Below are 23,037 nucleotides of genomic sequence, written 5' to 3' on the forward strand. Positions count from 1 at the left end.
ACCTGTCACAAGGTACAGGAATACATCACCTGTCACAAGGTACAGGAATACATCACCTGTCACAAGGTACAGGAATACATCACCTGTCACAAGGTACAGGAATACATCACCTGTCACAAGGTACAGGAATACATCACCTGTCACAAGGTACAGGAATACATCACCTGTCACAAGGTACAGGAATACATCACCTGTCACAAGGTACAGGAATACATCACCTGTCACAAGGTACAGGAATACATCACCTGTCACAAGGTACAGGAATATATCACCTGTCACAAGGTACAGGAATATATCACCTGTCACAAGGTACAGGAATACATCACCTGTCACAAGGTACAGGAATACATCACCTGTCACAAGGTACAGGAATACATCACCTGTCACAAGGTACAGGAATACATCACCTGTCACAAGGTACAGGAATACATCACCTGTCACAAGGTACAGGAATACTCAATGAAATCAAACGATCATCAAAAATGCTTGATTTACTCATGATCTTATTCTCCATTTATACAATATAACAAGACAATTGAAAACATGTCAAACATTGCAATCTTGTAAATAATTCACTCCTAAATATCTATACAGTGTATATTTAAATATCTGTCTATATGTATCTACCGATAGGGATTTCAACGTTCCTCTCTTTGTGAGACAAAGCTTTATGCTGGTAGGGGCCCTTGCTATGCTTTGGGCACATGAACCCTCTTATCTGTCGCTTTGGCTAATAAATCACAAAATCTACAAATCTAGCTCATGAAATATTAACTTTTGTCATGTCCAATTCCGCAAACTCAAAGGAACAATGTTTTCACGTTATCAAACTCGTGCAACTGTATTTGCATAAAGCATCTAACTAAACATTTCCCTGATATCATGATGCTGTAATTCAACCAAAGTCAAACTCATTCAGACAAACACTTAACTTTAGACAGCCATTAATACATACACATTTGACCAGTTTCCATTTTAGGTTAACATTTGTAAGACATCACATATTTGTGACCAGGATCTGGGCTATGAAGAGACATCCAAGTCCAGTTCATGTATTTCATAACAGTCTACTGGAAGAGCAGATCAATGGAAGAACGGGCCTTGCAGCTTGGTGCGGACCTGGTCTCGTTTCACCTGTCTCTCCTTGAGGAAGGCCTGCAGCTTGTCGGTGGAGAAACACAAGATGGAGTCTCTGTGTTTGGAGGTGGCCCACTCACCCCGTACCCACGGGATCTGGAGGCACTCAGCCGCTGAGGGTCTGGCCCTGAGGAAACACATCGGAAAGATTCCGAAATGGTTGGTTCTGGTTGTTGTAACGTTAACACTACCGATCAATTACCCCTCAATGAAACAACTTTGGGTGTACCTTGGCTATCTCAAATAATAAGTATAGAACCTGGTTGGCTAAGATGTGGCCAATAGACTCACCAGGCCTTGTTGCTCAGTGTGTTCTTCATGAAGGTGATTGCTGCCTCTGACAGGCCAGGGTAGCATCGGCCAAACTGGATCTTCCCCTTCCGGATGTTTCTGTCCCTCTCCCAGTTGAGGTCTGAGTGGAACGGGCTATCTGCACTCAACCTAGATGGTTAGAGGGAGGATACATCAGAGGACAAAAAGAGGAATACATGGCAGTATTACTCTACACTGAGTATACAAAACATTAGGAACACCTTCCTAATATTGACACAAACCAGTGCTCCTGGAACCTCCTTCACCATCTGAATGGCACACATACAGACATTTACATTTAAGTCATTTAGCAGACGCTCTTATACAGTACCTTGCAAAATTATTCATTCCCCTTCCTATTTTGTTGCATTACAACCTGTAATTTAAATTGATTTTTATTTGGATTTCACATAATAGATACACAAAATAGTACAAATTGGTAAAGTTAAATGTTTAAAAAACATTTTTTATAATTCTGTGTGCATATGTATTCACCCCCTTTACTATGAAACCCCTAAATAAGATCTGGTGAAAGATCTACCTTCAGAAGTCACATAATTAGTTAAATAAAGTCCACCTGTGTACAATCTAAGTGTCCCATGATCTCAGTATATATACACCTGTTCTGAAAAGGCCCCAGAGTCTGCAACACTAGTAAGCAAGAGGCACCACACCATGAAGACCAAGGAGCTCTACAAACTGGTCAGGGACAAAGTTGTGGAGAAGTACAGATCAGGGTTGGGTTATAAAAGAATATATGACATTTTGGAACATCCCCCAGAGCACCATTAAGTCCATTATAAAAAAAATGGAAAGAATATGGCACCACAACAAACCTGCCAAGTGGGCTGCCCACCAAAACTCACGGACCAGGCAAGGAGGGAATTAATCAGAGGCAACAAAGAGACCAAAGATAGCCCTGAAGGAGCTGCAAAGCTCCACAGCGGGGATTGGAGTATCTGTCCATAGGACCACTTTAAGCCGTACACTCCACATAGCTGGGCTTTACGGAAGAGTGGCCAGACAAAAGCCATTGCTTAAAGAAAATAAATGCTGTACACCAGCAGAACCCATCCAACTTGAAGGAGATGGAGCAGTTTTGCCTTGAAGAATGGGCAAAAAACCCAGTGGCTAGATGTGCCAAGCTTATAGAGACATATCCCAAGAGACTTGCAGCTGTAATTGCTGCAAAAGGTAGCTCTACAAAGTATTGACTTTGGGGAAGGGGGGGTGAATAGTTATGCACGCTCAAGTTTTGTATTTTTGTGTTATTTCTTGTTTGTTTCACTGAAAAATATTTAGCATTTTCAAAGCAGTAGGCATGTTGTGTCAATTAAATGATACAACCCCCCCCCCCCCAAAATGTATTTAAAATGTCAAGGGGGGTGAATACTTTCGCAAGCCACTGTACACAATACATGTCTCAATTATCTAAAGGCTTAAAAATCCTTATTTAATTAACCTTCTCTTCCCATGTATCTACGCTGATTGAAGTAGATTTAACAAGTGACATCAACAGATCATAGCTTTCAACTGGATTCACTTTGTCGGTCTATATCATGTAAAGCACAGGTGTTTTTAATGTTTTGTATACTCAGTGTTTTGTATATAGGATCAAACTGACGCATCCTGGGCAATCGGGGCTCTAAACATTCAGAGAAGTGTAATTACTGCTAAATAAATTAATCCTCATGTGTCTTTCTATACTTACATTATAAAAGCTAATACCCCAATAGCCCAGATGTCAGTCTCAGGTCCGACTCCTTGTCCGTCAAGGATTTCCGGAGCTTTAGGAAGGACAATGTAAACTGACAAAACATGATAGAGAGAACATTCTTCATAAGAGTTTTACATTACAACGTTTCCATCAGTACGTGCCAGTTAATATATAGTTTTGTTCAACACGTCATCCTTCCCAGTCATCCTTCCTGGTAATCGTCCCAAGTCATCCTCTTGCTGTACCTTTCTCTTGTCCCTGAATATGCTCTATGTTGAGTGTCTGTCCGGGCGTGAAGGACTGAGCGGAGCCCAGGTCTACAATCTTCAGCATGTTGCAGTCCGTCACCAGCATGTTGTCTGACTTGAGGTCCAAGTGGACAACGCGGCGGCCGTGCAGGTAGTCCACGGCACTCAGGATCTGAGCCAGCAACTCTGCTACATGGAGCTCAGAATACAGGTCTCTGTTTGGGGGAGGGAGGGAGGGACGGAGGGAGGTGAAGTATAGTCCCTTTTTGTTTATATAAAACCCATCTTCTGCATGTGGTTTTCACTAACCACCATTGATACTCTGTAAGATGCAAGTCCCCTTAGCCAGCTAACACTACAAACCAACACACACAACACCCCCAAACACTACTAAGTAATGTCGTAATGTAAAGCAGGCAGCGATCATATTCAATGGTGTGTCTGTCTGACCTCTCAGCCAGGTTGTAGAGCAGCTCTCTGCCGGCACACAGCTCTTGGATGAGCACCAGGTAGTAGGGGGTTATGTACGCTGTGTGCAGCTGCACCAGGTTGGGGTGGTTGAGCCTCTTCAGCAGCTGGTACTCTCTGAGCACCAGCTGTCTCTTCTCTGGCCTGCAGGGGGTGATCTTGGCAGCAAACAGCTGCTGGCTCTGGCTGTCCTGACACTGGGTCACCACGCTGAAACGGCCCCTGATACGGACAAAATGTTGCAAGTAGTGATGAGAGACGTTGCACACACATCTGTCTAGGCTACTTGCAGGCATGAAGTAAAGATGTGTAATAACTTTTAGAAAAATATGTGTATGCTGTTGTGCAAGGGTTACATTTTAATTTAGATATGCTAAATTAGTACACATTCACGTCGTCCATAAGAAACTGCAACTTTCCTAACCCGGTATAGATATTCAGTACCTGTTGATCTCCGAGAGGAAGCTGTAGGTCTTGTGGCTAGGTTGACCTCCTGACCTACTGCCCTTTGAACCTGGGGACTCTGTCTGGATGAGGGGAATGTGGGTCTCTGTAGTTCAAAGAAGAAGTATTATGTCTGGCCACACACTCAACAAGGGAGAGGGAGCACTAAAACAGAACATCAAAGACTTTCACCAATAAACATATACATTTACATAAGGAAATCAAAATTCTATATTTAGAATTGTCTTGCCTTCAGGATGGGTTGCCATAACAACAGGTGGAGAAGGGTCACTAAAAGGTCCTGTGCCTGTCTTGATGATGCAGCCAACCCTGAACACGTATCCTGCTCCTCTGGGTAAGTCCTTCACCACGTAGCAACTGTCTGTCACCTCCTCCGACAAGAGCTTCCACTCCACACCTGTGGCAGCACAGAGTAAGGACGTTTCAAATATTTAACGTGCAACATGTTGAGATCGTCATCACCAGTTGCCCACTCCAGTAGATAGCGTTGTTAACAAGATAAACTTGTTAAGTTTAGCGTAGCTTCACTTCACCTGGCCATATCCATTTTTATACAAAATTGAAATATTCTGTGTGATCTGTAAGCAGTGTTTTTTTTACCATCTGTGCTGTACTGAACACCGTAAACCACTGGGTCGCTGGACTGCATCGGTCTCCATACCAGCAAAAATCCACCTGCCTCCAACTGGTGCACATCAGGCCTGGTGGGGCGGATAGGCATTTCTGGAGAGAAAACAGCAAGACACATTTAGAATTGCAGAGAGATAGTATCCTGCTGAATAGATTGTAAATTGAGTCTATATATACTTGACCTTTGTTCTTTTTGAATGCAGGTATTTTAGGTATTTTGAAGGAGAAGAACTTGGATTTCTTTTTTGGGCTCCTCAAGCCAGGGCTTGCCTCTTGCTCAGGCGGAACAGGATATGAACCCTTTACAATCGGCCCTGCATCACACCAAGAAACATAAAGATTCAGATTCATCAGAACTAACTGGAAAAAGGTTTCCACCTCATGAGAGAGATCTCATTTTAAAAAGTGTACTAAACAAAATTGTACGGTAGCTCACCTCCCTTCGTTAAGTCCTCCTTGCTGGACGATTTAGTGAACAGCTTGGTGAGGCTAGAGGCTGATGCCCTCATCTTTTTCTTTAGTGACATGGTGGGGGTTTGGGGCTCCAATTCCCCTAGTGTGGGTCCCTGCTCCGCGCCCTCCAATTGGGAGTAGGAATGCCCTGCCCAGGACTGCCTGCGGAACAGATTCATTAACCCAACTTTGGGTGACATCCTAGGAGACTTCCCCGTGGGCGGTTTGGCCTCAAGGGCCGGTGTGGACGCATGCCTCTGGAGTCGTGCCTTTGTGTCTCTGGCCCTTGGGGGCCTCTCTGGGGCCTTGATGGACAGACTAGGACTGGGTTTCACTGGCAGGACCTTCCTCTCTACCGGACCCATATTTCTGTCTGTTGGGTTCTGGTTGGGGTGTGTTGTCCTTCTCGGTGGGATCTGAAGTTGGCCTCTCCGGTGCTGGGGCTCCTGCTCACCATCCTCAACCTCAGAAGCCTGGAGCAGGGAGCAGGGGGACGGGGAGATCAGGGGCTCCTCCTGGTCATCATACTCATCCCCTGCTCTCCCTCTATGTGTGGCAAAAGGGCGGCCGTGGGACATATCCTCACAGGAGCCCAGCCTGCTGGAGGCCTCAGAGCCATGCTCGAGGATGAAGGACTCAGCCAGGGAGCCCTGCGAGCCAGCCAGGTTCTCCACTTCCTCCTCCCCTGGTCTCCCCTGCTCTGGCATAGGGCTCTTTTCTTGACCAGCATGGGGAAATTTTGCACCCAGTTTCTGAAGCTTGGATATAAGCTGTGCAGGAGCCACTGCCACTGAACCTCTTCTACCTTTGATCTGGGGAGGGGCAACGACTAAGCTCTTATCCTCCTCTTCATCAGTGAAATCCTCCTTAAGACTCAAAGCACCTTCCTCTTCTCTGCGTTTGGCGGATCCTGGTGAGTGTCGGGAGTAGTCGTCCAACGACCTGCTCCTCCTGTGCGGGGGTGCATTGTGCGAGAGGCCGACCCCGCTGTCGAAGGAGCAAGACTTGAGCATGGACGACTGCAAAGACCCTCGCCTTTGCCCGTGATTGGTATCGCCCTCGTCCTCCATGTACTCAATGAGCGGCTCGTTAAGGCGGCTAGAGAGGCTGCTACGGTGCGGTTTGCGGCCCCTCTCCTGTTTTTTGGCCTGGAACTTGTCCCTGAGGGTCATGTGGCGGGCGGACATGGGCGAGAGCTGCGTGGAGCTGTCATAGAAGGTGCTGTGGATCAGGCTGCTCCTGGCGATGCGCCCTCCTTCACTCCCGGAAACAGAGCTGTCATCACCCTCTGAGAAGTACAAGGATGGGCTGCTGTCTCGGCTGACCCTCCTCTCCCTCTGGGGGGTTGGCTGCCTGGAGGTGTCCGAGGACCCTACGGACTGCCTGCTTATGCTCCTTTCTAGCACAATCCTCTGTCCTCCCATCTCCTCTTTCTCCATGATCCTCTCCTCCTCCTTTTCGTCCAATTTAAGCTTGGCGAAGGGCTCAGGGATCCTGGCTCTCTCCATGACGAGATCGAAGTCTTCCTCCTCCTCCTCATCTTCATCCTCCTCTGTGGTGGTGCAGTGGTGGAAGAAGTCCCAGGCGTCGGCCTCGTCGTACTCCGAGGAGGAGCCGCTGCTCATTGAGCTGCTGCTGGACTCGTGGGGGTCCCGCGGGGCTGTGACAGAGGTCTCCCGAGGAGGGGCATCGAGCAGCTCTGGGATGGACCTCAGGGTGAGGACAGAGCCCAGGCAGGTCAGAGAACGCTGGGTTGCGAGGGGAGATAACGCAGGTGAAAGAGAAGACAGCACAGTCATACAAAGCTGTCAAGAGACAGTTAAGAAAACACTGTATATACTGCATAAAGAGAGATGAGACAAGACTGCACTGGACAGAGTTGAAAGTCTGCAGGTCTCATTACTGTACCTGCCATTTCCTCCTTGAGATAAAGACTTTCAGAGCCCTTGTGTTGATGTCATCAGTTTCATCCTCGCTCTGTGTAACCAAAATGACAATGTGTTAGGCAAGAGTAATTGTTTTTCCTCCATTTATTTCATTCGTCTCCGTCAACCCTGGCTGAGACATACCAGTAAACAAATTGCATAACTCTTACCTGGAACCATTCATGTCCCAGACACTCAAATGCAGTTGGTCGCTTTCTGAAGAGAGAACAAATATTTTAGAGTTATATCCATATGATATATTTTTACGGCGAGGGTGGGGGGGGGTATTTATTAATTGCAACAATGGTTGTGTATCTTACTCTGGGTCTGGCTGCAGGACCATGCGGAGGAAGTCCTGGGCCTCTGTGCTCCTGTAGATGAGGTCAGGTGCGTCCCAGTTCAGTGTCCCCTCCCCCACCCTCAGCAGAGTGGCCCGGTCCGTCTCCCCCACAAACGGACAGCGGCACATCAGACTGCCAGGACACAGCATGATTTCACCGGTCAACGCTCACTCGCATTACACGTATGATGACAATCTAATATATAATATCAAACCTCAAATCAGTACTTACCATAAATACGCCACAACACCAATGGACCTAACAAAGATAAGACATTTCTGTAGTGATAAATCATCACATTGTACCTTCACATGACAGGAATGTTACGAACAGTAGCATAGATGTACTGAAACAGAGAGTACATTTAGCTTACCAGATGTCACTTGCTATAGTGACAGGGTCTTGATGTATGATCTCAGGTGCTACAAACTCTGGAGTGCCAAACTGGCTATACTGGTGTCTGGAAGTGTCCATCTCTTGACAGAAGCCAAAGTCACAGATCTTGATCTCCTCTCTGGGTGGAAACACCATCAGGATATTGTCCGGCTGTGTGAATTACAGACAGTGGGTGAGGGAACATAGTAGTAGAATTAATAAAGCCTGTTCTATTCATTCTATTTCTATGTGAGGGAATTGATCATGTCATGACTAAGCTGTCCATTCAAGTGAATGATCATTCTGAATTGTTTCAATGCACACAAAACAAGATGTATGTATTAAGAATCAAATTAAATATACTAACTGCTTTATGAATATGGATGTAGGAAGAGCTTACTTTGATGTCCAGATGAAGAATGTTCATGCTGTGGATGTGACCAACTCCCTCCAGGATTTGCTGAACGTACATCTGCACCTGGTACACCATACGGGCAGGTTGTAAGCGTTCGGACAAAACAGGTCCAACAATGTTGTGTTTTACATAATTTAGCAGACGCTCTTATCCAGAGCAATTAGGGTTAAGTGCCTTGCTCAAGGGCACATCGGCAGATTTTTCACCTAGTCAGCTCAGGGATTCAAACCTGTTACTTTTCGGTTACCAGCCAGCACTCTTAACCGCTAGGCTACCTGCCGCCCTTCACCGAATAGAGATGTAATGTTTTACCTCTATCTCACTGACCGATCCCTTCAACAGCAGATGATCAAGAAGACCATAAGAAGAGCAGCTATAGATGGTATTAAGAAGAATATACATTGATCAAATTGAGCACATATTTGGGTTTTTTGTGTCGTCATGTTCCATTTCCTACTCCAGGTTTGACGTTTTATTTATTCGCACCAAAGAAAAGATGTGAAAGACAAAATAGTAAAGATTTTTTTTTTTACTCGCAAACACGGTGTGCAGGTGAAGTTGTTCAAGCTCACAAGCTACAGTATGTTTTATTATTTACATTACACTCTTCATCAGAGGACTGCATGTGGAAGTGGCTAAAAGTGCCATGGTGAAGGATACGCTTCAGTGACCAGGACCAGGGTCCTGCGTGTAGAGAAGAAGTCTAGCAGACAGGACACCCTGGGGTGAGCCAACCGGGAGAGCAGGTCTCTCTCCTGGAAGGCCCTGGTCCTCGTACTGCTCCTCAGGGGCAGGAACTTGGCGGCAAAGCCCTCGCCAGTCCTCTTGTGTGTAACCCGCTTCACCACCCCATATGTGCCTCTACAGACACAGGGAGAAGACAAAGGACGGAAGACATTTTAGATAATTGGGACACAGCTAAAGACAGCGTAAGTCTCCACAGTTGCAGATTGACTGCAGACTTGGGAAATATACCCCAAAAAAGTCTGTATTTACCTCCCTATCTCCTCATGGACGTCATACACAGAGAGCAGCTTCCTCCTCTTCCCAAGCTCCACCTCCCTCTCCTGCGACTCCAGTGGACCTGCAGAAAAGAGGACCATGGCCATGCAGTCACAGGTAGTCCAGACAGAGAATATCATGTATGTGGTGTTAGGTTTCAGATAAGGATGCACACCTTCCAAGCATATTGTGGTAAAACTGCCGAAGGTTTGGTATCAGCTAGCTTGAATGAATGTAACAATAAGGACAGTGAACAGAAAGACATACCCCACTGGGCACAGACATAAATTCAACATCTATTCCACGTTGGTTCAACGTAATTTCATTGATTCAACCAGTGTGTACTCAGTGGGATGGCTCTAGCAAAAAGTTGTGCACTACTGTAGAAGGGAAAAGGGAATCATTTGAGAAACTGCGTAGGTGTGTCCTGAGGCCTCACCCTCCTCCACTGTGAGCTGAGCCTGACAGGATGTGTGTCCGGAGTCGTTATAGGCCCAGCAGGTGTAGATGCCACCATCCTCGCTCTCCGGGTACAGCACAGTCAGAGAGCAGCGGGCACCATTCTGGACCACCTCCACATTCTCATTGGCCAACAGCTCCTCTCCATCCTCCAATCATATAAGAGTGACACAGTAATAAGGTACAGCTTCTAAGACAACGCAGGGGGCCTCAGACTCCCGGCAGTAGAGGAGGATCCCAAATATTACAAAGGCAACAGAATCCATATATACTGACCAAAAATCTAAACGCAACATGTAAAGCAGGACTGTCCAACCCTGTTCCTGGAGAGCTACCATCCTGTAGGTTTTCACTCCAACCCTCATCTAGCGCACCTGATTCTAATAATTAGCTGCTTGAAAAGCTGAATCAGGTTGGTTACAACTGGGGTTGGAGTGAAAATCTACAGGAGGGTAGTTCTCCAGCAAGATGGTTCGACAGCCCTGATGTAAAGTGTTGGTCCTATGTTTCATGAGCTGAAACAAAAGATACCCAGACATTATCCATTCGCACAAAAAGCATATTTCTCTCAAATTGTGTACACAAATTTGTTTACAGTCCCGTTATTTGAACATTTCTCATTTGCCAAGATATGCCATACCTGTCAGGTGGATGGATTATCAAGAAGCTGATTAAACAGCATGATCATTACACAGATGCACCTTGTGCTGGGGACAACAAAGGCCACTCTAAAATGTAAAGTTCTGTCACACAATACAATGTCTGAAATTTTGAGGGAGCGTGCAATTGGCATGCTGACTGCACAAATGTTCACCAGAGCTGTTGTCACGGAATTGAATGTTCATGTCTCTACCATTAGCAGCCTCCAGCGTTGTTTTAGAGAAATTGGCGGTATGTCCAACCAGCCTCACAACCGCAACCGTAGACCACGTGTAACGACACCAGCCCAGGACCTCCACATCCATCAGATTGTCTGAGACCAGCCACCTGTCCAGCTCATGAAACTGAGAAGTATTTATGTCTGTAATAAAGACCTTTTGTCTGGAAAAACTAATTCTGATTGGCTGGGCATGGCTCTGCAGTGGGTGGGCCTGGCTACAAAAAGGGTGGGCCTATGCCCTCCCAAGCCCAACCATGGCTGTGCCCCTGCCAAGTCATGTGAAATCCATAGATTAGTGTCAAATGAATTTATTTCAATTGACTGATTACCTTATATCAGTAAAATCATTGAAATTGTTCCATGTTGGGTTTATATTTTTGTTCAGTATAGATTACTGCTCATTTGATAAGTGTCAGATATGCTGAAATGATATGGCGCATGTCATGTCATATTAAAGGTTAGTATGAAGGTATTTATAACAGTGAATCAGTTGATGGTGGTCTTAGATTGAGAAGGCACATCGGTTTGAAGCTTCCCTACCTTGTACCACTGAATCTCGGGGGTTGGCCTTCCTGTGATGATGATGGTGAAGGTAGCTGATTGGCCAGACTCCACACATAGGTCCTCTGCCGGCACCTGAGTGGAGGGAGGAGCTGAGGAAACAGGAAGTTAAGTAATTCCGTGAGATTATTCAAGTTTTAGGAACAGTGGCCACTTCAAAAACAAAAACAATGAACTGCAGTGTGAGTGTGCACAGTACAAGTACCTGTTGGCATTTCCTGTATGGTCTCAGGGAGATAAAGTTCCTCCTCAACCTCGGGTCTTTCCTCAAGATCATTGGGGAACTGGGGCACCTCCACGTGGCCTCTGGTGGTGGGGTCCCTTTCCTCTGGGCCACCCTCAGCTCTGTAGAGAAAATATTGTGATAAAATATAGAGACGGTACATATATTGGGATAGAGAGAGAGACGGTGCAGTTGTATGATAATGTACAGTGTCACAGTTCTGGCTGGTAGACTCACGGCTTAGCATATCCAGGCTGGAAGAGCATTTTGACGATAGATGTGGGGCTGAAATCTGTCTGTAGCCATTGCTTCACCATGGCAGTGGACCAGCCATCTGAGTCTGGAGGAAGCACAATTGCATCACTCACAGACTGATGTCCTTAGGTTCTCTTAGAGTCTTAGAATCCAAAATCATGACTTCATATTAGCTGGCCTTTAAGTTTAATATATTTTTTGAAGCCATGCCAACTTCTGACTGAGGCGAAGCATGTCGAGGCGTTAACAACTGTCTATTTAAAAATATAGAATGTGAAAAATATGATAAAAGCAAATATTAGGAACATACAGTACCCTTACCTCCAGACTCACATAAGCATAATAACCAGTGCACGTCTTACCTCCAGACTTGACGGACACCCAATAGTTTGTAAATCAGCCCATGAACAGGAAGACATGGACACATGGGGGGGAGGGGCATAAGGAGTGCCTAATGCCCAGCACATGACCATCTTGTATGGGTAGGAGTGGAGAGTTAGCTGGACATGCGTTGGAGAGGAGAGAAGAGGACCCATCCACATGCACTGGGTCCGTGATACTGGGAACATGATAAGACTTACATGATGAAGGCTCTGTAAGGTACTTCCTGCTCAGGGGAATACAGAGGAAGTGGGATGGAGAGCAGGGTTACACAGAATGGATGGAGTCACATGATCAATTGGTGTCCAAAAGTCTAAAGGAAAACTACTTAGAGGTGAAATCATAGCTCATGAAGGAAAGCAATTTATACATACTGCAATGCCAGTGATCTATCATATGTATTTAAATAAATGGACTAATAGAATGTACTTGGTGACTTAAATCTCTTAATGGTGTTTGATATGGATTAAATGTAAGTAGGTCCTGAGGGGGGGTTACCCAGGCTCAGATTAAGTCTAGTCATGTACTAAAAAGCAAGATCAATGGAGAATCTTCATTGAAAGTGTATTTCAGTCTTGGACCAGGCTTAATATGTGTCTAGTTAACATTTCTAGATGTAAATGAGCTATGGCCCCTTCTTTCTCCTGTTTGGAAAAGCTTTTTGGAAATCCACCAAGATCAGTCCAATGGGGGCAAATGACCCAGTCCGTTCCAATACTATTCATTTCTGAAAGATGGAAACATGATGAAAACACAAACCAAAACATCCAATACTAAAGTGTATCAATGTCTTTCATGAATATGTACAACTACGAATGATATGATATCTATGTTGATTGCTAATGTAGGTGACTGGAAGTGTTTATGGTTTCAAGGGTGTTTGGAAGGACATGGAAGAGAAAGTGTAACCTAGGTAATGAGACAATCCAAATTGAAATGAGGAATGGCAATGATGACTGACAGTGTGAAAACAGAGATAAAGTGAAGTGGTTTGAGGTAAATTGAAGTGAGGTGAAACTAAGGAATAACCATGGCATGTGCTTTCCTAATCCCTCGTCAGTTAACACTACATTTATATTGTCCACAGAATAAAACTGGGATAACACAATACTTATCCTTGTCTCTCATGAGAAATCAGTAAGAGGTGGACCTTGGGGATCTTTATCCTATATTATAAACTAGGGTGGTTCTAACTCTGAATGCTGATTGGCTGACAACCATGGTATATCAGACCGTATACCACGGGTATGACAAAACATTTATTTTTACTACTCGAATTACATTGGTAACCAGTTTAACCAATAAGGAACCTCTGGGGTTTGTACTATAAATGGCCAATATACCACGGCTATGTACAGTCCTTAGCAGTGGTATATTGGCCATATATCACACCTCCTTGGGCCTTATTGCTTAAATATATTACTGTCATCCTATTAACCATGTCTTATAGTGTAGACAGCCTTCTTCTCAAAACCTGCTTCCTTACTCCCAGGTGGACATTTACCTTGATTGGGTGGAACTCTCCTACCGTTGGTCAAGAGGACCTGTGGTTGGTCAGGCTCACTGTCAATCACTTGTGTGAAGGCGGCGCACAGCTCTGCTTTACTCTTGGCACTACCCAACTGGTTCAACAGCTGAAACATAACAAGATTTCACATTTTAAATTCACTTCTTTATAAGAGTGTTCAAAAGCTCCTAGGGTGCATTGCTATGAAGAAAATCAACAGTATATTGCACCTTAATGTTATACCTACATGTTAGGAAGAAGCATTACATATGTACATAAAGGGGTTTCATACAATATGCATACCTCACACTCATACCATCCCAGGTCTGTCTCTCCAGGGTTCATTATGGTGAGAGTGAGGATCCCACTGCGGGCGTCACTCTCTATGTGGTACTTCCTCTGGTCTGTCAGCTCTCTGGCATCCTTAAACCACCTGCCCCCAGAACATGCCAGGGCACACAACCAAATAACAACATGTGGGTGGATCTCAATGGGAATCTTAATAAGTATGGTTCAAATGGGAGCCCATGTTCTCTTGACATAGTATGGGAATACTGAGTACAGATGTAGGATCTTAATTTGAGCCAGTTTGCTAAACAGGAAAATAATCCTGCAGCAACAGGAAATGTGAATTATTTCAAGTATTATAATTAATGGACATTTTTGTGAGGGGAAATAGAGTCGGACATTTCAAAGTGGAAATTACAAACTTCAGAAGCCTTTTTAAACCTCAAATACATTTAAAGTTGTAAAATTGTCCTGCAACACGGTGATCAAATTAAGATCTTGCATCTGTAAACCCAGTGCAGTTTACTGTACCATACCTGACTCGGGGTAGAGGTGTGCTGTGCGTGGAGCAGGTAAACTGGACTTCCTCTCCCTCCATCAGACATGCACTCTGCAGCCTAGTAATGAACCTGGGGGGTGCTGTTGGACAAGAGGTAATGAGTTAATTCACTCTATGCATTACGAATTATCTTTGCACAATAGGACATGGAGTATACCGTAACATGTTGGATAGCAAAATCATATGTATACGATTTGTGTATTTCAGTGTATTTAAGATCTAATCTTCATCAGCATGTAATTTGTGTGTGTCACTCGTTATGTCAACTCCTGTTCTGTGTGTGCCCAAACCAAGTCTCCTCGGAATGCTCCAGCAGGGAAGCTCCAACCACTTCCCGTGACTCAGTGGCCCTGGTCTCATCTATCCAATGACTTTGTAACCGATCTCCCCTCTGATGGTTTCACCACCATTCTGGTGGTAGTGGATAGATATTCTAAGTCACGTCGGTTAATTCCCCTTCTTGGTCTCCCCACAGTTCTCCAGGTCGCTGAGGCACTCTTCCAGCAGGTCTTCCGATATCATAGCCTTCCGGAGAACATCGTCTCCGACCGTGGCCCCCAATTCATATCACGAGTATGGAGGGCCTTCATGGAGAAGCTCGGGGTCACGGTCAGCTTCTCTTCCAGGTACCGTCCTCAGTCCAACGAGCAGGTGGAGAGGATGATCCAGGAGCTGGGGAGGTTCCTGAGGAGTCACTGTCTGGACCGGCAGGGTGAGTGGGCACGATTTCTTCCATGGGCAGAGTATGCCCAGAATTTGCTGCGTCACTCCTCCACTGAGTTGACTTCCTTCCAGTGTGTTCTGGGTTTTCAACTGGCCCTGGCTCTGTGGACTCTGGGCCAGACCAAGGATCCTGCGGTTGATGAGTGGTTCCGGCGCGCTGAAGTGTAGAGCGAAGCTCACGTGAGACTCAAGCGCACCGTCCATCGTAAAAAAACAACAACAGGCAGACCACCACCGCAGTGAGACCTCTGTGTTCCACCCTGGGGATCGCGTCTGGCTCTCTACCAGTAACCTCCCACTCCGCCTGCCCTGCTAGAAACTGAGGCCCCGGTTTGTGGGGCCATTCAAGGTTCTCTGGAGGGTCAACGAGGTGACATATAGGTTACAACTGCCTAGTCACTACCGTATCTCACCCTCGTTTCATGTTTCCCTTCTCAGGCCGGAGGTTCCTGGTCCCCTAGCTGATGCTGTCCCCTACGACCCCCCCCCCACGATGCCGGGAGTCCAGCAGAGTTCTGACGGCATACGCCTGACTGCCCTCGATATCCGGGGGAAGGGGGGTCGTAGGGGACAGCATCAGCTAGGGGACCAGGAACCTCCGGCCTGAGAAGGGAAACATGAAACGAGGGTGAGATACGGTAGTGACTAGGCAGTTGTAACCTATATGTCACCTCGTTGACCCTCCAGAGAACCTTGAATGGCCCCACAAACCGGATCCAGTATTTGGTGGAATGGGAGGGGTATGGCCCTGAGGAGCGGTGTTAGGTTCTGGTGGAGGACATTCTGGATCCCAAAGTCATAAATGACTTCCAACTTCGCCGCCCGGATCGAGCTCGCTCCTCGTCCCCGGGGTCGTCGTCCTGTGGCAGGAGCCGCACGTCAGAAGGGGTGGTACTGTCCCGTCTGCTCCTCCCCTCCAGTCCACGACGTCGCTGGAATACTAACCATCGATCCTGGGAATCATCATTGTGATTCACACCTGTTAATTATTATGATTCACACCTGTTAATCATTATGATTCACACCTGGACTCATTACCTTCATCATTTCCTCCCCTTTATGGCACTCTCCCAGGTTCACTCACCAGTTGGTATTGTTCCTGTGTATCTGCATTCTGCTTTATATTAGTGTCGTGTTCTTAGTTTTGTTGTTTTATTAAAACATTACACCTGTTTCCGACTTACCGCCCCATCATTACACTCACCGTCCACCACCATCTTGGCCAGTGTGCTAGCATGACCCACGGGGCTGGAGGCATAGCACACGTACTGTCCAGAGTCCTTGGGAGTGACCCCGTCCAGGATGAGACAGCAGGTTCCTGTCCGGTCTGCAGTGATGATGTGGTGAGGGCCGTCCTCTAGGACCAGGCCATCTGGGGAAGTCATGTCAGAGACCGTACTGCTGTTTAAAAACGTCTTATGTCAAAGAATAAAAATGTTTTTTAAAAGGCTTACTATGCTGCTCACTCTTTTACCTTTGAACCAGCTGACCACTGGTTTGGGTGTTCCTGTGACTCTTACCTTTGAACCAGCTGACCACTGGTTTGGGTGTTCCTGTAACTCTTACCTTTGAACCAGCTGACCACTGGTTTGGGTGTTCCCTTTGAACCAGCTGACCACTGGTTTGGGTGTTCCTGTGACTCTTACCTTTGAACCAGCTGACCACTGGTTTGGGTGTTCCTGTGACTCTTACCTTTGAACCAGCTGACCACTGGTTTGGGTGTTCCTGTGACTCTTACCTTTGAACCATCTGACCACTGGTTTGGGTGTTCCTGTGACTCTTACCTTTGAACCATCTGACCACTGGTTTGGGTGTTCCTGTGACTCTTACCTTTGAACCATCTGACCACTGGTTTGGGTGTTCCTGTGACTCTTACCTTTGAACCAGCTGACCACTGGTTTGGGTGTTCCTGTGACTCTTACCTTTGAACCAGCTGACCACTGGTTTGGGTGTTCCTGTGACTCTTACCTTTGAACCAGCTGACCACTGGTTTGGGTGTTCCTGTGACTCTTACCTTTGAACCAGCTGACCACTGGTTTTGGTGTTCCTGTGACTTTGCATGCCAATTTGATTGTCTGCCCGATCTTTGTTGTGCAGTCAGCCAGGAGAACTTTGAACTCTGGTGGACCTAAAGAAACAACCACAAGACTACTGTAATAATGGGAAGAGACCAGGCAACAGAGCTACTGCTCGCCAGAGCTAACATTGGATACATTTAATGCTGGACAGAGCTAACAGGGGACCGAACCGGTGATATTCCTAGGCAGACTCAACAATGGACATTACCAAAAGACCTAGTCAGAGGAACTCACTAGAAGTAGTCAGGCTGGAGCGTTGCTGCAGCTCTCTCAGGTCTTTGAGCCAGGACAGCTTGAGCAAGGTGGAATGACCCTGCAGTGTGTACCTCCTCACTGAGCCGCGGTGCTCATGCCACAGCTCCCAGGACTTCTCATCTCCCCCCACCATCTCCTTCACCTTCACATCATTCAGCTGTGGAGAGGGAGATGCTCATATTACCACGACGGTACTCTATATGCAATGTAGATGGTTCGGTAAACCACTCTGAAGCTAAAACAAATAATAATCAGAATTTCTATAACTAAATATAAATACTTTTATAAAACAATGTAATCAGGTCTAAAATTTAACTGAATTTCATATTAAAATCAAAACTCAAATAAAACTATAACCTTGCCACACTCATAAGATGAGTAGGCTTGCCTGAAGCCTGAACATTTATCTCCCCAAGCTAATGCATTGGTTTAAGCTCAGAGGGATAGTCTTGTTGCTCTCAGGACACCTAGGTTCGAACCCCAGTCAGTAACACAATATGTTTGCTGTGAGGATTTGGACTATACATTTACATTGGCAAAGGAGGAGGGCCAGGTTTTTACCTTCATCTTGTTCTTGAAGGCGTAGGTGTCAGAGTTCATGCCGGGGTCTCTCTTGAGCTTACAAAGGAGGACACAGTCCTTAAAGAGAAACACCTGCCTCTGGTGCCCCCGGGAGGACGTCTTGATCTCAGGAGACTCCTCCCACACAGTGAAGGGACCCTGTGAGGAGGAAAGACGTGGTATCAAAGCTTCAGATGGAACTGCATTATCCATGAAGAGATGACTTCATTCACGTCTCAAACACACAATCAAGATGGTGCACTGCAAGTTTTATCCAGTCAGTTAATTGACATTTCAGCTTTCAATGATGCCGTATCCCCATCAACATTTAAAGCAACAACCGTCATGGGTTGTTACGGCACATCTGACCTCAGCTAGTCTGGACACTTTGATGTATTCATCTATCCCTTCTCTCTGGAGTGAACAACATCAGCAGGTAGAGGTCAACCACTCTTTGTGGGTTATGGGTGAGTTACCTGGCGGACGGGTTCTCCCAGTGCAGTGAGTGGGGCAGGGTAGTTCTCAATCAGAGACACCTGGTGCAGGTTGTCAGAACGCCAGGGCAGACAGGACACCATGGAGAATGCATCCTCCAGCAGACAGCAGCTTTTCCCACACTTTGCCTTGTTCTTGATCAGCTCCTGTCAACACACACACACACACACACACACACACACACACACACACACACACACACACACACACACACACACACACACACACACACACACACACACACACACACACACACACACACACACACACACACACACACACACACACACACACACACAGGGAGAAATCCTTTGATTAATGCTTTGGAAAGGTCTCAAAATGGACACTTAGAATCGTATAATGAGCACTGACCTTGAGCAAGGCCTGGTAGGTCTGAATCCTCTCCGCTGGTCTCTGTAAGAAGGTGATGACATCCAGCGCTGCAGTTTCGGAGTGCTCAGGCTCTGTTCTTGTGTTCTGCTGGAACACAAAGGTACGTGAATGTCAGCGTGGAAAACTGGGAGCATGTGAGAGCAAATTGTTTTGCTTCAGGGTGTGCGGGTCAATTATTTGTGCACTATGGTAAATGATCTGATTGCATGCCTTGAAGTACTGCTGGATGGTCTTGTCAGTGACACAGGCCTCTGCCTGTGTTTGGCCCATCATGTACTGCAGATACTTCTGAAAGTCCTCTGCGTGTTTGACCAGGTGCATGGCCACGTCATCATCAGTAGAACACTCGCTCAGCCTGGGCAGAATAGACCTGAGTAGGGGATAGGAAAATAAGGACAGTATTTACCTTGTTTTTCATTACATGAGTTAAAAAATGTATATTAAACATTTTATTTGATTAACCAGCTCTCATTCTCGACAAAGAGAACATTTGTGACGTTATCACCTCTCGTGTAAAGCCATGATGTCCTTGATATTGCGGAAGATAGTTTCTTTCTGGTTGATGATGTTGATGGGGACATGAGGGCTAGTGTCTAAGTGGTGCAGGTAGTGGGATGTAAAGTCCTTCATCTCCTTCACAAACTCTTCCTCCCCATCAATCAGCCCCTGGATCAATTGGCTAAAGACGGAAGAAATATCACATGGAATGCTGACAGTATTCTTTAAGAGACTATACTAATCAAATATGCTGAACTCTGTGATCAAACAATATTAATTCACTCACCTTAATGTTCTTCTGTACTCTTCCTCTGTAGAACCTGATCCATCCATCTCTTGTTGTGGTGTCCTCACTTGTGGGAATGTTTCCTTTACAAAATGCAAAACAGTTTGATTAAATGATGGAGTCAAAAATGATCATTACCTCTGACGAATCCTGTTTAGGTGAAGAAACATAAAAAGTAGTTGATTGAATGGTCAAAATATGTCCATTTTGTCCATTTTATGCCCATCCTTTACCAGAACATACTGATGACGTCATACCTTTCTCTTCTTCTCCAGGTATGCAGGGGAGACCCATCCTTGGCGTGAGGGGCTGTTTTTGGAGGGTTTGGTACGGACCAGCCACTTCTCAGGGTGGACAGAGTCCAAGACCTCCACATACTGTCCCTCCTTCAACACAAAGCTCTCCTTGTAGCCACCTTGTTGAGAGTTGCAGTTAGCTCTGGCCACATAGACATCAAAAGTCTGTGGAAAAAATTGGTAAAAAGTTTAGTTCCAAAATGCTATAGCAACAAATGTTTCGCATTTGTATCTTTTGATCATAAATGACTGCTTATGGTATAATCCAGCAGTTTACCACCCTGCATCCCACTGCTGGCTTGCCTCTGAAGCTAAGCAGGGTTAGTCCTGGATGGAAGACCTGATGCTGCTGGAAGTGGTGTTGGAGGGTCAGTAAGAGGCACTCTTTCTTCTGGTCTATAAAAAAATATCTCAATGGCCCACATTGCCCTGTGTAGGGTGCCGTCTTTCAGATGGGACGTTGACGTCTTGACTCTTTGTGGTCACTAAAGATCCCATGGCACTTATTGGAGTAGTAGGGGTGTTAAAATGGGGGGGCTGCTATGAGGAAGTTTTTCCAAAGTAGACCATACTGTACCTCTCTTCTGTCCTCGTCACCATCTGACTCTGAGCCAGAACCTGTTAGAGCAGCAGGCGTGTGGGCACAGTGGTGTTTCGGGGACAGAGTCCTCAGCTTGGCATCAGTAGCTGGTGGGACATTCAGAGGAAGTGAGAGAAGTGAACAGAAGCGTGGAAATGTCATTGAGTAATGTGTACTGTATGAAGCAAGGTAATGTTGTGCCCTTAGGTTATGAACAAGACAGCTTTCATACCAGACTATTGTCACTCTTATTATTTAAATTCAACTTCGTGATCATAGATTGGACTGGTTCAATGAGGACACCTTATGGGTTATTCTATTTCTGAATTTTACTTATACTGGGGTATTGCCTTAACCATAACCATGACTGTTGGTGTATTATTTATACAATTATTATGAATCTTTATCTGTCATTTGAGTTTAACAAAGGTGGTATAATTATGACAATCAAGATATGTAGAATGGTTTAGCCCAGCTCTCCTGAATCTGTGTTGCATCATCCATTTCAATGTTTGTTACCTTCTCCAATGTGAGAAGAAGACATGTGTTTTTCTGCTCTGACATTTATAACATTACAATTGTGTAAATATAACTATATTTATACTAACAAGTAGCAGAATGTGTTCCCTGTAAACTTTATTAATGCACGGAGTCTGAATTCTGTTTGTTTAGAATGTTATCTTTGTACAAATCTGTCGTTCTGCCCCTGAACAGGCAGTTAACCCACTGTTCCTAGGCCGTCATTGAAAATAAGAATTTGTTCTTAACTGACTTGCCTAGTTAAATAAAGGTAAAATAAAAAAATAAAAAATAAAACACAATCTTAATGGAATGTTCGCCTTAATGAGCGTCATACTTAACGTGATATTGCTTAACGTGATATTGCTTTACTATCCAACAGGTGCAGATAACATTTTATTTATTTATTTTACTATTTATTTATAAAATGATTAATTTTTATAATTCACTGCAGGTATGTTACCCTTTTCTATTTTAGAATTACAAGGGGTTGTATTCTTTTTAGTTCTATATTACAATGTATTATACAGTGCCTTGCAAAAGTATTCACCCACCTTGGTGTTTTTACTATTTTGTTTCATTACAAATTGATTTTTATTTGGATTTCATGTAATGGACATACACAAAATAGTCCAAATCGATGAAGTGAAATGAGAAAAATAACTTGTTTCATAAAATTCCAAAAAATAAAAAACAGAAAAGAGGTGCGTGCGTATGTATTCACCCCCTTTGCTATGAAGCCCCGAAATAAGATCTGGTGCAACCAATTACCTTCAGAAGTCACATAATTAGTTAAATAAAGTCCACCTGTGTGCAATCTAAGTGTCACATGATCTGTCACATGATCTCAGTATATATACACCTGTTCTAAAAGGCCCCAGAGTCTGCAACACCGCTAAGCAAGGTGCACCAACAATCAAACGACACCATGAAGACTCTCTAAAGAGGTCAGGGACAAAGATGTGGAGAGGTACAGATCAGGGTTGGGGTATAAAAACTATCCGAAACTTTGAACATCCCACGGAGCACCATTAAATCCATTATTAAACAATATGGCACCACAACAAACCTACCAAGAGAGGGCCGCCCACCAAAACTCAGAGACCAGGCAAGGAAGGCATTAATCAGAGAGGCAACAAAGAAACCCTGAAGGGGCTGCAAAGCTCCACAGTGGAGATTGGAGTATCTGTCCATATGACCCCTTTAAGCCGGACACTCCACAGAGCTGGCCAGAAAAAAAGCCATTGCTTAAAGAAAAAAATAAGCAAAGACATTTGGTATTTGCCAAAAATGCATGTGGGAGACTCCCCAAACATATGGAAGAAGGTACTCCGGTCAGATGAGACAAAAATTGAGCTTTTTGGCCATCAAGGAAAACCCTATGTCTGGCGCAAACCCAACACATCTCATCCCCCTGAGAACAACATCAATTTTATTTCCAGGTTGTAAGGCAACAAATTAGGAAAAATGGGAGCGAATACTTTCGAAAGCCACAGTAAAATGAATTGCATGTGCATTGCATGTGCTTGTGCACAAACACTTGTACAGGTATATGCATCCCTGTGTCTTCTCCTATTGGAAAAGGTACAGATGCTGTTGAGAGGTACCTGTTATTTTCTACATCTACAATAATGTCTTTACTCAACACAACACAGACTGAAACCCATTACATGTGTATGATATCAAATTATTATAACATTTACAACAATCAATATTAAAGTAAATGGATTCAGTACAATGTGAAATACCATA

At 45.1% G+C, this 23,037-nt stretch overlaps 1 protein-coding gene across 1 annotated transcript in view; it reads right to left on the reverse strand.

The window, feature by feature from the left end:
- Positions 1 to 471: 471 nt before the first annotated feature.
- Positions 472 to 23,037, reverse strand: part of LOC135525053 (obscurin-like) — a 53,010-nt gene continuing 30,444 nt past the window's right edge. Inside the window, exons 30-66 of the mRNA XM_064952818.1 lie at positions 20,764 to 20,873; positions 20,148 to 20,351; positions 19,891 to 19,973; positions 19,612 to 19,785; positions 19,292 to 19,476; positions 19,086 to 19,177; positions 18,695 to 18,859; positions 18,219 to 18,377; positions 17,637 to 17,814; positions 17,339 to 17,452; positions 16,529 to 16,696; positions 14,579 to 14,681; positions 14,058 to 14,187; positions 13,705 to 13,881; positions 11,849 to 11,982; positions 11,594 to 11,733; positions 11,368 to 11,480; positions 9,928 to 10,096; positions 9,483 to 9,570; positions 9,147 to 9,347; positions 8,799 to 8,859; positions 8,472 to 8,549; positions 8,070 to 8,242; positions 7,928 to 7,954; positions 7,676 to 7,828; positions 7,526 to 7,571; positions 7,339 to 7,407; positions 5,414 to 7,178; positions 5,160 to 5,291; positions 4,948 to 5,070; positions 4,577 to 4,744; positions 4,327 to 4,432; positions 3,865 to 4,104; positions 3,412 to 3,629; positions 3,161 to 3,257; positions 1,429 to 1,578; positions 472 to 1,264 (exon numbers count right to left, since the gene is read on the reverse strand). Of these exons, the coding sequence (XP_064808890.1) occupies positions 1,084 to 1,264; positions 1,429 to 1,578; positions 3,161 to 3,257; positions 3,412 to 3,629; positions 3,865 to 4,104; positions 4,327 to 4,432; positions 4,577 to 4,744; positions 4,948 to 5,070; positions 5,160 to 5,291; positions 5,414 to 7,178; positions 7,339 to 7,407; positions 7,526 to 7,571; positions 7,676 to 7,828; positions 7,928 to 7,954; positions 8,070 to 8,242; positions 8,472 to 8,549; positions 8,799 to 8,859; positions 9,147 to 9,347; positions 9,483 to 9,570; positions 9,928 to 10,096; positions 11,368 to 11,480; positions 11,594 to 11,733; positions 11,849 to 11,982; positions 13,705 to 13,881; positions 14,058 to 14,187; positions 14,579 to 14,681; positions 16,529 to 16,696; positions 17,339 to 17,452; positions 17,637 to 17,814; positions 18,219 to 18,377; positions 18,695 to 18,859; positions 19,086 to 19,177; positions 19,292 to 19,476; positions 19,612 to 19,785; positions 19,891 to 19,973; positions 20,148 to 20,351; positions 20,764 to 20,873 (6,674 nt within the window). The 3' untranslated portion in view covers positions 472 to 1,083. The remainder of the gene's footprint in view (positions 1,265 to 1,428; positions 1,579 to 3,160; positions 3,258 to 3,411; positions 3,630 to 3,864; positions 4,105 to 4,326; positions 4,433 to 4,576; positions 4,745 to 4,947; positions 5,071 to 5,159; positions 5,292 to 5,413; positions 7,179 to 7,338; positions 7,408 to 7,525; positions 7,572 to 7,675; positions 7,829 to 7,927; positions 7,955 to 8,069; positions 8,243 to 8,471; positions 8,550 to 8,798; positions 8,860 to 9,146; positions 9,348 to 9,482; positions 9,571 to 9,927; positions 10,097 to 11,367; positions 11,481 to 11,593; positions 11,734 to 11,848; positions 11,983 to 13,704; positions 13,882 to 14,057; positions 14,188 to 14,578; positions 14,682 to 16,528; positions 16,697 to 17,338; positions 17,453 to 17,636; positions 17,815 to 18,218; positions 18,378 to 18,694; positions 18,860 to 19,085; positions 19,178 to 19,291; positions 19,477 to 19,611; positions 19,786 to 19,890; positions 19,974 to 20,147; positions 20,352 to 20,763; positions 20,874 to 23,037) is intronic.

The sequence above is a fragment of the Oncorhynchus masou genome, chromosome 31 (assembly GCF_036934945.1).
Source record: "Oncorhynchus masou masou isolate Uvic2021 chromosome 31, UVic_Omas_1.1, whole genome shotgun sequence".
NCBI classification, from domain to species: Eukaryota; Metazoa; Chordata; class Actinopteri; order Salmoniformes; family Salmonidae; genus Oncorhynchus; species Oncorhynchus masou.